Source organism: Narcine bancroftii, chromosome 7 (genome assembly GCF_036971445.1).
Source record: "Narcine bancroftii isolate sNarBan1 chromosome 7, sNarBan1.hap1, whole genome shotgun sequence".
NCBI lineage: Eukaryota > Metazoa > Chordata > Chondrichthyes > Torpediniformes > Narcinidae > Narcine > Narcine bancroftii.
The window spans coordinates 48,835,196-48,849,371 of NC_091475.1; the positions used below are offsets into that span (position 1 = coordinate 48,835,196).

Below are 14,176 nucleotides of genomic sequence, written 5' to 3' on the forward strand. Positions count from 1 at the left end.
AAAACACTATCCTCACACATCCCATGATTAAATTTACCTCCTCCCACCTTAAGTTTGTGCCCTCTAGTTTTGACCTTTCCACCCTGAGAAAAGATCTGTCTATCTACCCTTTTTCTGCTTCTCATAAAATCATGTATGTCCCTCCTCTAACCCTCCAGAGAAGGCATTCCAAATTTGTCCAACCTCCTTTTGGCTAACATTCTCTAATCCTGGTGAACCCCTTCTCCACCTTCTTCAAAGTCTACGGATTGCTTCTACATGCACTGGAAGCAAATGATGCCTAGCAGCATGACTATTGATATAATGCCCCAGCAGATGAAGGCCAGCATGCTATATGCTGCCTGTACATCTGATGGACTTGTACTCCAAGATCGCTCCAAATCTCAAAGCTCCTAAGTGTCCTATTACTCTATTCTCTCATCTTATATTTAACTTTTCAAAACATCACGCTTGTCTGGATTAAACTCCCTTTGCCATTTCTTTGCCCAAATTTCCATTTGATAAATCTGCTACTGTATCCTTTGATGACCTTCATCATCATCCACAACTGTAACAATTTTCTGCTATGTTTCTGATCAGATCATCTACATTTTCATCCTGTTTAGTTTATACAACATCACAGGTCACAAAAAGCATAATTTCTATTTGTGATATTCGTGATAGACCAGTCAACTTTTTCATCCAGAAGGTTCAGAATTATTGGCTTGGAAAATGCATTGTGGGCATAATGGATATGACTAACAGCTATAAAAGCAAAGTGTTCATGAGATTTAATATGTGGTAGTTGGAATACAAAATTAAATGAATATTACAAAGATTGCACAGGGCTCTGCCTTTTGAATGCTCTCAAAGGTTGATCTCGGAATTAAGAAAGGATGTACATACCTTTGTCTTGCAGCACAGCTTCAGAGGATGATTATTGAAATTAAATTCTTCCCCTGTAGAAATGATTTGAGCAGGTTTGAAGTATGCTAGTGCCATTTGGGGTTTCAAAGTGCATGAATTGCTGTTGAATAACAGTTGGACTGGAACAATTGCAAAAATGCTATAACCATTAAAATATTGGAGAGTTAAGGTATCTTATGGCAAATGACTCACTCTCATTTTTCTAAAGGCTATCTTCAAGGCACAAGTCAGGAGCATAATTTACTATTCTCCACTTGTCTGGATGAATGCATCATCAATGAAGCAAACCAGAACAAAGTAACCATCTTGCTTGACATTCACCCTAAACAGTCACTCCCTCTGCAATTTAGCATACTGGAGCTGCAAAGTGTCTTGTTTTCAAATGCAGTGCAGCAACTTTCACATAGCTTTGGCAGGCATATTCAAGGAGTGTTAGGCATGCTGGTTTCATAATCTGTTTGCCCATTGAAGTGTGGATATGGCCTTCTGTTAAATATCTGCCACTTACTGCTGATGCTCCTTTGGTGTGTGAGGGAGACTGACTGACCCAATCCCTTTGTCACTGTTCCCTCCACACAGAATGTGACCAATAATGACATTGAAATCTTTGTGGAAGGAAATTCAATAAAGAAACATTGGAGTGTAAAACCTTTACTATAATTGTAAAAGGTTAATGTATACCACAGTCATATTCTACCTCTGTGGAAAACATGAAATGTAAAGGAAATCTTCCCTTCAGAAATATCATGTTATTATTCATGCATGTGTTCTTTATTACCAAATATTAATTTCATTCTTAGAGCTTGGAAACAAAATATGCAGCTTGTACGACCAGCCCCTCAACTTGGCAAGTATACAATGCCTTTTCACAAACGCGACAAAGGAAATGAAGTTAATGAGAATAGGTGGGTTGGAATGTAAACGTCATTCATTTGGAACTTCTCAATCACCATTTCACTTTGTATATTTCTTTTTATTTTGTCAAAGTGTACACTTCATCTTGAAACAAATCTTCTTCCAGGTCTCCCTCAGTCCACTCATCCTTTCCCACTAATCGCCAGCTTAGTACCCAGCCCTGTGATCGCACCCACACCTGCTCCGTCACCACTATCTGGGGCCCCAAGCAATTCTTTGAGTGAATCAGTATTTCACTTGTGAATCTACAGGGGTCATCTACTACATCAAGTACCCCATTGTGGCCTCCTCTACTTTGGAAGGATTAAATGCACCTTTGGTCTGTCTGCTAAAAAAACATAGACTGCGCAGTAGCAATCCATTTTAATTCTACACACTATTCCCACACTGACATGTCTATATATGACCTTGTGCACTGCCAAACTGAGAAAACCTCCAAATTAGAGGAACAGTACCTGATAGTTCACCTGGAAACTTTCCAAGCAGATGGCATTAACGTCAACCTCTCCAGTTTCCCTTAAACACTTTTTGAGTTTTTCTCGTTTCTTTCCTCCTGCTCCCCAAAACTTCCCTCTCCATTTAGAGAGCTCCCCTTAATACTTTTAACTTTTTAAAAACTCTTCTACCTCCCAGCTGGATCCACCTATGACCTCTTTCAGTTAGCTTCCCTTTTCCTCCCTTCTCTCCTCACCCCACCTTTTCATAGAAGCTCTGTCTGCTTATTGCACATGCCTTGTCGATGTGCTTTGATCCTAAACCTCAGCCACCCCATAAGTCCTATGGATGTGTGACCTGGTGAGCTTCTCCAGCATTTTTGTGTTTTGCACCACAATGACATAGTGTGCAGATTTTCTTGTTTAATATCACTAAACTGCTAAAGTGAATTTAAATTTAATTTTGTATGTATTTTGTTGATAATTTCTGATCATTTTTACAGATGGAACCTTCTGAAACAAGTCCACAAAGAGTGGAATAAAGATGGTTTGAACTCCTGTTTCTACAATCTGAAAGCAAAAGAGCATCTGCCTTTGTATATTAATATCACAGTGGATGTAGGTGGTCCTAATCGCAATCCACAAGTTGCTAATGAAAATACTTCTACCGTTATCAATGTCATTTAGATGATTGGCTATTCTTCAGACACTGTATGGATTCACTTTTTGCAATAAATTATAAGATCTTTTGGTTGCTCAATCTACATTAACTCTAAAAGTGACATTTTTTCATGTTGCCAGAGAATCAAAATGAATGAACTATGCACAATGAGTCTTAATGTTTTTAAATTGAGAACATGTGAGTCTGTGGGTTAATATTACAACAGGTAAATTAAAATCACTCATATACTATATTTCTTCACTTTTAACCTAAATGTTGTGAATTTTGAGATTTAAACTTTCAAATTTCTATTTAATGGCAGGATAGAAGTAGCTTCACCATTACAAGCACAATGCTGGAGAAATTCAGCAGGTCAAACAGTGCTTTATGTAGCAAAGATGAAGATATATAACCAAAGTTTTGGGCTTGAGCCCTTAGAACCATAGAATGCTACAGCCCTTCTCGTCTGTGGTGAAACATCATTCCACTATTCCCACTTAACTGCACCCATTCTATAACCCTCCAAACTGCTCCCATCTATTTATCTAGCCAATTTATTCCTAAAACTTGAGAGTCAGTCGGCATTTATCATGTCAGATGGCAGCTTATTCCACACTCCCACCACTCTCTGAGTGAAGAGGTTCCCCTTAATGTTCCCCCTAAATCTTTCCCCTTTCACCCTAAAGCCATGTCCTCTTGTATTTATCTCTCCTAATCTAAGTGGAAAGAACCTACTTGCATTTACTCTGTCTATACCTCTCATAATTTTGTAAACTATCAAAATTCCCCTCATTCTCGACACTCCAAGGAATAAAGTCCTAACCTGTTTAATCTTTCCCTGGAACTCAACTCCTGAAGACCCAGCAACATCCTACTAAATCTTCTCTGCACTCTTTTAGTCTTACTGATACCCTTCCTATAGTTTGGCAACCAGAACTCCACAAAATACTCCAAATTTGGCCTCACTAATATCTTATACAACCTCACCATAACATCCCTACTCCTGTACTCAATATTTGATTTATGAAGACTAAGATGCCAAAAGCTTTCTTCACAACCCTGTCTACCTGTGACACCACTTTCAGGGAATTATGTATCTCTATTCCCAGATCCCTTTTGTTCCTCTGTACCCTACCATTTACTGTGTATGTTCTACTTTGGTTTGTCCTTCCAAATTGCAACACCTCACACTTGTCTGCATTCAATTCCATCTGCCATTTTCTGTCCCATTTTTCCATTTGGTCCAGATCCCTCTGCAAGCCTTCCTTGCTGTCCACAACACCTCAATCTTAGTGTCATCAGCAAACTTGCTGATCCAATTTCCCACATTACCATCCAGAACATTGATATAGACAACAAGCAACAATGGTCCCAGCAGTCATCCATGAGGCGCACCACTAATCACAGGCCTCCAGTCTGAGAAGCAATCATCCACTACCACTCTCTTTCTTCTCCCATTCTGCCAATTTCAAATCCACTTTACAACCTCTCCATGAATACCTAGTGTCTGAATCTTCTGAACTAACCTGCCATGTGGGACCTTGTCATAGGCCTTACAAAAGTCCATGTAGACAACATCCACAGCTTTTCCTTCATCTACTTTCTTGGTAATCTCCTCGAAAAACTCTATATAAGATTTGTTAAACATGACCTGCCACAAAAAAGCCACGCTGGACTATCCTTAATCAGCCCTTGTATACCCAATCTCTCAGAACACCCTCCAATAATTTATGACCTTAGGCTCACCGGCCTGTAATTTTCTTGTTTACCTTTGGAACTTTTCTTAGATAATGGAACAACATGGCAGAGTGACTGCCTCAGCCAATATGCAAGGACAAAGAGAATACTCTTGGAGTTTATTTATGCAAAATTAATATTTCCTCTCAGCTCATCCTTCCTCATACGTTCACGATGGCAAAGCCCATATTTGTATTTTATTGACACTAGTAATGTTGTTTCTGATCATGATTATGCAAAATCTGTGAGGAATTGGTCCACTCCTGCTTCAGATGTCACTGGATGATTCGTGTTTAGTGGTGGCAGGACCCTCAAGACAAAGGGTATAGATGTAATCAGGCAACACAGTAGATAACAGATGCTGGAAGTTGGCAAAAAGCGAATTAATGGAGCAACTTGCAGTTCAAGTAGCACCTGTGGTCACAGAGTTGGTTGACATTTCAGGTTGGGACCCTGTATCAGGGTCCTCAATCATCCTTTTGCCTCCATAAATGTTCGACTACCATAGAATGGATGAGGAAAATTGTGAAATCAGCAAGACCACAGTTAGGGATAACAAATTCTGGGACATGGTGTGTTAGATGGAAACCAGACTATTGGGTGCACATATGGAGGACTGATTTGGGTAAAATGCACCAGTAGTGGGAATGGAACAATTAGTAAGACTGGTTAAAAAAAATTAGTGACGCTCATCTGTAACTCAGAATTACTTTGAAAACTTCCAGATCCTTGAAACTTAACTTACATAATTATTTTGAATAACCTCTCATATCACCAAGGTCAGAACTACCATTAGGCTAACTCGGCATCCACCTAGGGCCCAGACCTCAGAGGGGCGCTATGGAAGAGAGATTCCAACAGTTCCAGCACCTCACCATCATGACTGATGTGGTTCTGACCTACGTGATACACATATCTGGTAAGGTGGATGGACGAAGTGGTATGACACACGTCGAACATCACATCAGCCATTGGTCAGCACACTGTCTCCCCTCCCCACTGTGCTCAGCCTGTCCTAGGGCACAAAATAGTCTGGCACTGGTCCTGCCCGTCACTCCATAAAATGTTACAATTAACAGCCACAAACACCCATTAATTAGCATACTGGTTTAGGAATATCTTCTAAAATTGAATTGTGAGGGTTTGGCACTTTAATTTGTCTGTGGAAAGTAATTTGAAAGCTGTTCAAGACATTAAGGGTAGTTTAACTTGTGCCTGCAATTTTTAGTACTAATCTCTTGGTTGGCTGCCAACCATTTTCTTTTGAAACTTAGCTTCTTGGTTTTAAAAATCATAAATTATTTGGTTTTCTTAATTAGAAAGAAATGTATATTCATGCTTATGTCACATATTTATCAATTTCAAAATGTAATTTTATGGATTAATTGGGTGTGATTAAGATTTAATGCTGAATGGAGTAACTGAACATTTCTATATACAGCAAGGGATGAGTTGGGTGACAACAATACTGAAATCATTGAGTGGAATGAAATCACTGACAGAATTATTATTGAAATTTCATTGTTCAAGAATTATTATTGTATTTTCATGATCTTTTTGTGTAAACTTCTTTAAAAAGAAATGTTCATTAGTTTTGCTTTCCATTTGCAGTTTATATTTCCTCAGGTGAAGAAATTATTATCCCAGATTTCGCTGTTTGATATGTAATAATTTTCTTGCCCTTTGTAATCTTTTATAAAGTTCCCTTCTCCCTTTATATGGTCAGAAATATTTATATATAATCTGCACAACACCAAAGAATTTTATTCTATGCTCAAAGGATGTATTTTGTATTTCTATAGAATTGCTTATTTTTCAATTGCGTGCCCATGTGAAATGAATGTAAACTTTAGGTGAGAAGAAAATGTTTAATGTGAAAACTTTAAAATTCTGAAATACTGCTGCATTGAATTTAGAGTCGTGTTAATTTGCACTAATATCACTGAATCAAATATTGTTTGTGATGCTCCGAGGAAATATATATTCAAAAGCTAAGTGTATATTGAAGTAATAAAACATGAATGGGGAAAAAGTTTGAATAAAAAGTAAGCCTATTTTATTATCAAGAAGGACAACTGGCTTTGGAACTTCCCTCAGGCAAAGTATTATATGTGTATTAAGGCAAGTGAGTAACGAGAGAGTTGAGGTCTTTATTGGCTTGTTTCAGCACCGCACGGATGGCAGTCTCTTCAATCTGAGGCACCTGCAAGCTCACACCAAGATACAAGAGCAACTTGTCCGTGATGCAGACGATGCCGCTTTAGTTGCCCATTCAGAGCTCTCCAGTGTATGACGTCCTGTTTTGAGGTAACTGCCAAAATGTTTGGCCTGGAAGTCAGCCTGAAGAAAACTGAGGTCCTCCATCAGCCAGCTCCCCACCATGACTACCACCCCCCCCCCCCCCCCCCCCACCACATCACTATCGGGCACACAGAACTCAAAACGGTCAACCAGTTTACCTACCTCGGCTGCACCGTTTCATCTGATGCAAGGATCGACAAAGAGATAGACAACAGACTCGCCAAGGCAATTAGCGCCTTTGGAAGACTACACAAAAGAGTCTGGAAAAACAACCACCTGAAGAAACACACAAAGATCAGCGTGTACAGAGCCGTTGTCATACCCACAATCCTGTTCGGCTCTGAATCATGGGTCTTTTATCGGCATCACCTACGGCTCCTAGAACGCTTCCATTAGCGCTGTCTCTGCTCCATCCTCAACATTCATTGGAATGACTTCATCACCAACATCGAAGTACTCGAGCTGGCAGAGTCCGCAAGCATCGAATCCATGCTGCTGAAGACCCAACTGCGCTGGGTGGGTCACATCTCCAGAATGGAGGACCATCGCCTTCCCAAGATTGTGTTCTATGGTGAGCTCTCCACTGGCCACCGAGACAGAGGTGCACCAAAGAAAAGGTACAAGGACTGCCTAAAGAAATCTCTTGGTGTCTGTCACATTGACCACCGCCAGTGGGCTGATATCGCCTCCAACTGTGCATCTTGGCACCTCACAGTTCAGTGGGCAGCAACCTCCTTTGAAGAAGACTGCAGAGCTCACCTCACTGACAAAAGACAAAGGAGGAAAAACCCAACACCCAACCCCAACCAACCAATTTTCCCTTGCAACCGCTGCAACCGTGCCTGCCTGTCCCGCATCGGACTTGTCAGTCACCAATGAGCCTGCAGCAAACGTGGACATACCCCTCCATAAATCTTCGTCTGCAAAGCCAAGCCAAAGAAAAAAGAAATATTGATTTGGATTACTTTGGATGATGCTCTATGATCTCAAAGAAAACATTTTTCTAATACAACCCTTACTCATTTTCAGGGAAAATTTCACCGGTTGTAGGATTCAAAGAAACTATTTACAATTTTAATCCCATTATTTGAAAATATGGGCTCCAAACTTGTAAAAATACAGAATATTTACCCTCAAATTATATGTAATTTTTTCTAAAGGGATACAACTTTAAATCTCTATATGCCATCTTCCTAATGTTGATGAAACGTCTGATTTTCAGGTAACAGCAATACATTTCCTTGCTATTACCAAAACTAATTTAACAAATATCAATTGAAAATCTGATAAAGATAGTTTAGGAGTTATAATTCTCAAAATTTCCAGCAATGATAATTCAGGATTTAATAGAAAATTTACACCCATAACTCGTTATAAGAACTTACTAATGGAAATCCAAAAAGGTTTAACCGTTGAACAAGACCATGTAGAATGAACAAATGTTACAATATCCTTTCCACATCTAAAACATTCAATTTCTGAGGCATAATATGCAATTGATGTAAAAAGATATAATGAAGTAATCTATATCTTACATCAATTGTATTAGATATAACTTAATTACATAAATCTTGCTAAACCTGTTGATCTATTGATATATTTAAATCTTGTTCCCATCTTTCCTTTGACTTAAACAAACCTAATTTAGGTACTTTTTCTTGTAACATAATTTATGCTATTGAAATAATTTTTTTAGCTATTCCATCAACAATTAACTTTTCTAAATCTTTAAGTCTTTTAAAATCATATCAGTGTAGTATAGATAAAAGATCACACGCAACTGGAGGGAGAACTAAGGCTTTTATTAGCTTACAACTCAGGTAGGGTTCATGAACAAGCTTCAGAGGGGTTTGGGGTTTAGGTGGGAAACCCGGGTTATATACAGGCCCCCCGGGGGAGGGGCCGGGAGGTGGGACCAGTTGTCAGTACAGGACATTTCTAGTGAATCCCATTTCACTACATTCAGATCCTAATTTCTCTCTTAAATAACAAAAAAGTGTATTGCAAGGAATATCATACTTAATTTTTAATTGATCAAATGACATCAGCCTACCATTGTCATAACAATCTCCTAATTTAGAAATTCCTTTATTATTCCAAATATTCAAAAAAGGGTTATCTTTTGAAAAAAATTAAAAAGGATTAATCAATGGTGTTTTAATGATAAAAGATTTATATTAATTTCTAATTTAATTTCATTACAAATATTAAGTAAATGCTTCAATATTGGAATGTCTCTATCAGTTGTCATCAACTTCAGTTCCCATTTATAAATAAATTCTTCAGGTATAGTTTCTCCAATCTTATTTAATTCATTTTCGACCCATGATAGTTTAATTTTCCCAAATAAAGAAACAATAAATTTTAATTGTGCTGCTTTACAATAATTCCTAAAATGAGCAAGTTATAATCCTCCTAATTTTAATTTTTGTTAATTTTTCGAATGATTTTCTTGTCATTTTCCCTTTCCAAAGAAATTTCCTAACTTGCTTATTTAAATCCTGAAAAAAAAAGGTATGGAAATGGGTAAAGTTTGAAATAAATATTGAATTCTCTAAAAAATATTCATTTTATTACAATTGACTCTTCCAATTAAAGTAATAGTTAAATTTACCCACATCTTCAAATCTTCATCTATTTTCTTAAATAATGGAATATAATTTAATTTGTATAATTTTTTAAAATTATTATCAATACATATACCTAAATATTTAATCTTATCTGTCCATTTAAATTGAATGTCTTTTTGACATTGTGATTAATCCCCCTGTACCAATTCCATTACGTCACTTTTGTCCCAATTTATTTTATATCCTGAAACTTTTCCATATTCTATCAACTGCTTATAAAATTTAGGTAATGATAATTGTGGTTAGATTAAATACACTAACACATCATCTGTGAATAAACTAATCTTATCTTTGGTCTGATTTATTACAAATCCTTTCAATTGTTGATCAGTACGAATCCTTTGTGCAAAAGCAAATAAACTGGTGATAAAGGACATCTCTGCCGACTCAATTTGGTTAAATTAATGATTGGGATACCAGTCCATTAGTTATTACTAATTTTTATATAGATCTTTAATCCAATTTATAAAATTCAATCTAAAACCAAATTTACTTAAAATTTAAGTAAAAATCCCATTCTAAGCTTTCAAAAGGGTTTTCTGCATCTAAAGCCACTGCTATACTTAAGTCCTTTTTCTTTTGTGCTATATGAATTATATTTAATAACCTTACTATATTTTCTGAAGTTTGTCTATTTAAAAAAAACAGTTTGATTCATATTTATCAATTCAGGAAGATAATGATTAATTCTATTTGATAATACTTTTGCTATAATTTTATAATCAACATTTAACAATGATATAGATCTATATATGAAGTTGCTTTTAATGGATCCCTATCTTTTTTAGGGATAACTAATTATCGGTGTTGACAAAGTTTCTGGAAGATTGTGCGATTTTAAAAGCTTGATCTATTACCTTCATAAGTAAAAGAATCATTAAATCTTTAAATTCTTTATAAAATTCAACTGGAAACCCATCTTCTGGAGATGTATTATTTTGTGAACAATTAAGTGCATTATAGACTTCCTGTTCAGTAAAAAGACTATCTAAATCATCTTTACTTGTCTGAGTTAATGTTGTGACAAATTATCATCTATAATTACTCCATCATGCAACAATTCAGATGTATTTAATTTTCATAAAATTCCTTAAAAGTTTAATTTATTTCTTGTGGTTTAAATGACACTTCATTATTATTCTGTTGTATTGCATTAATTGTTCTAGAAGTCTTTTCTGCTTTTAATTGCTGAGCTAAAACTTTGAGATTGTTCTCCTAAATCATAATAGTGAGTAACCAGCACAAAGCAAAAAAAAATCAATTCTAGAATATGTATCAAATCAATTGGAATAAAAAGCAGAATCTTGATCTTTACGATGCATCCTTCTCCATATATCAATTAAGTTTAAATCCTTCATCAAATATAACAATGTTTTAGCTGCTTTAGATTTATCTGTTATTCTTGATGATTTATCCAATAAAGGATCGAAACAAAAATTAAAATCTTCTACTATCTTTGTGAACGTCTGCTAAATTAAAAAAAAGTATCTTGAATAAATTTCTCATAATCTATATTTGGTGCATATATATATATTTAACAGAATCCATTTCTCTGAGAATATTTGCCAATTTACCATTGTATATCTACCATCCAGATCTGTGATCATATTTTGAATTTTAACTGGTAGATTTTTCTTAAATGAAATTACCACTCCTCTAGCTTTAGAATTAAATAAAGAAAAAACTACTTGGTCCACCCAGTCTCTCATTAATTTTAAATCTTATTTTTCAGTTAAATGAGTCTCTTGTTAAAAAAAAGTGATATTTACTCCCAGTTTCTTAATAAAAAAAATTTTTCTTTCTTTTTATTTTCCTGTTAATCCCATTAATATTAAAAATCATAATCTTAACTGCTTTATTCATTTTCCTTATTTATACATTTTACAAATTTTCTTTCCATCACTCTTATCCAGGAAGAATTCCCACAAACTAATATTATCCTGAATGTTATTGACTGCAATCCAAAAACATCAAAATTATTCAGAATAAGTACATCATAATTAATTACTAAAAAAAGGAAGAAAAAAGAAAAGTAAAACAAAAATCCCTCCCCGTGCTAGAAAAACTAACAGTATCACCCTCCATTTTACAGGTCATGGACAAACCATGAAAACATATGTAGCCGCCAGAAATGAAACAAACACATCCTCCAACCCCCATGGGAAAAAAAAAACTTTTTATCTAACCAACAATTCCATCCAATATAAGAATTCTTCATCCATCAAACAGAAGAAAAAAGAGAAAAGGAAAGGGGTGGGGGAAATTAACATCCCCTCTCTTTATATATCAAATTCATTGCAACAAATCAGTGCCCTCTGATACTTGAATTTTAGGCAGATTCTCAGCATTCTCTTTGGCTTATAAATAATTTGTAAAAAACACATTCTGATGATCTGGTACAAATATTTTCAAAGTAGCTGAATAATGCAAAACAAATATATTGTGGTGGCCCCTTGCAGCCCCCTTGGGGTGCCTCACAAAATGAAGGACGAACGCGATGATCCAGCAGGCTTCACGAGACCCACTGCTCTGCCCTCCAATTGGCCACAACTAAAGGAGCCTAACTTGCTTATTCAGAAAAGCAGATTGCAAATGCACCAATCAGCACTGAGGGGGGCATTGACCACACCCCTCATCTTGAGAATAAAAGCAGGGCTGTGAGCCCAATAAAGCTCAGTGTTAACTACACTCAAATGGGGTTTGTGTCGTTCTTTCTGTGGCCAGCATGTTCTTTCTGAGCTAACCTGCATACAGCTATTACATCTCCTGTGCTGTAGGCTCCACAGAGCCAAAACTTGTACCAGCTAGCTACACTATAATCTTTATGATATAAAACGTTCTTAACTGGATTAAATTCTCTCCTTGTTCTCTAGCTCTTCTCATCGCTAGATCAGGAAGCCTCACTCTATCCTGAAAGTTTAAAAATCTGACCAGGATAGATTGGAGTCTCTGGGTTGGACCTCATTTTGGTCTCAAAGCTCTATGAGCTCTCTCAGTTAAAATCCTATCCTCAAAATGTTCTTCTCTAAATATCTTCAGTATCCATTCTTGAAAAAAATGAATCACATCTTGTCCTTCTTTGCCTTCAGACATTGCCACAATTTTAATATTATTTCTTCTACTATAATCTTCCAGTATATCAACTTTCTCCAACAGTTTTTCATTCATAGAGATCAAACTGGTCATCATATCTTCATTCACATTAGACATCTCTTCAATGCATTTCACTTCTTCTTCGTGAAGATCTTGAATTTTATTTTCTAATTTATAAACTCTCTGTGAGACATTATTTATCACCTTTGTCAAAACTGTTTTAACTTGAGAGGAAGGTGCCTTACCAGGGTCTTCACCAGCGGATCCGGAGAAGAATTCAGTGACCTGCTTCATCAACAATGTAGGCCTGATTTCTCTCTTCTTCTTTTCTTCCAATTTTTTCATAGGTGTTGGTTTTGTAGCTTTTTTTTGGCAACGTCTCTTTTTCTTCTGTTGATCACTTTAAATTATCTTTTAAAATAGTTTTTATTAAGTTAACTTTGCATAATATGATTTTTTTAAATTAATCCTGTGGGAGTCGATAGGTTACGTGATGTTCCCCCATGATCTGTAAATTTTATATTTTTTCTTATATATTTTCAAAAAGTTTGTTTATATGTGCGGATGGACATAAGTCACATCGGTCGCAAGTCGGGGAGTACCTAGAGTTTAGGCGGCCTCGTGGAATCAGTTGTAGGTTCAGGCTGATGAAATAAGGGTTGAAGCATGCCGACCAGTTGCAGCCGCCTAAAAAAAGGACCAGTAACCTCTGCTGAGTGCCTGAGGCACATGTTCCAGGCTTAATGCTGATCGGGTAATGCTTGTCACATAGGAGATTACTGTTTTTTGGATTAGTTAAGCCAGATTGTGGCAGGGTATACAACCAGTGTAATTGTATGTTCAGGGAGCTTCAGGATCCCTTACAAGGGTGATAGGCCTCCCACAGGCCTGTGTAACAAATAAAGGGAATTGGCTACTAAAGAAAAGTCTGAATCATTCAGCCTTTTTTAATTTCACCATTAGCTAACTAGCTGTAGCCAATAAAAAGAGGGGGAAGCTCAAGCAGGGGAGCCCGTGTGTGAGTGGTTCAGTGTAGGAGTGTGGCTTTAGCTTGAGATTTCGAGGTGAGGAGCTTGTATGGCTTTTGTAGTGGTTATGTAAAACTCACCAAATTAGAGGTGATGTGTTGTAGCTGCATGATGTGGAGGCACATGGACCCCAATGTGGTTCCTGATGACTACATCTGCAGCTAGTGTTGGTTCCTCAAGGAATTCAGGCTGAAAATTTATGACCTCGAATCTGAGATTTAAACACTCTGACACATCAGGGAAGGGGAGATCCCCCAATGATTACTGGATTGTATACCTCCAGCTTTCCCTTCCAGAAATCAACAATCAGTTCTTTGGTTTTGGTGACATTGAGTGAGAGGTTATTGTTAGTGCATCATTTTGAATTTCCCTACTCTAGACTGATTTATCACCCTTTTTTTATACAACCAACTAGCTTGGTTTTATCAGTGAATTGTCAATTATGTTGTTGTCGTACTGAGCTACACAGTC

The 14,176-nt window shown here is 36.6% G+C and overlaps 1 protein-coding gene across 4 annotated transcripts in view; it reads left to right on the plus strand.

Moving 5' to 3' along the window:
• Positions 1 to 6,593, plus strand: part of LOC138738885 (beta-1,4-galactosyltransferase 4-like) — a 50,744-nt gene extending 44,151 nt beyond the window's left edge. For all 4 annotated transcript variants that reach the window (XM_069890020.1, XM_069890019.1, XM_069890018.1 and 1 more), the window contains 2 exons: positions 1,707 to 1,811; positions 2,759 to 6,593. In XM_069890020.1, the coding sequence (XP_069746121.1) occupies positions 1,707 to 1,811; positions 2,759 to 2,942 (289 nt within the window). In that variant the 3' untranslated portion in view covers positions 2,943 to 6,593. The remainder of the gene's footprint in view (positions 1 to 1,706; positions 1,812 to 2,758) is intronic.
• Positions 6,594 to 14,176: the final 7,583 nt, after the last annotated feature.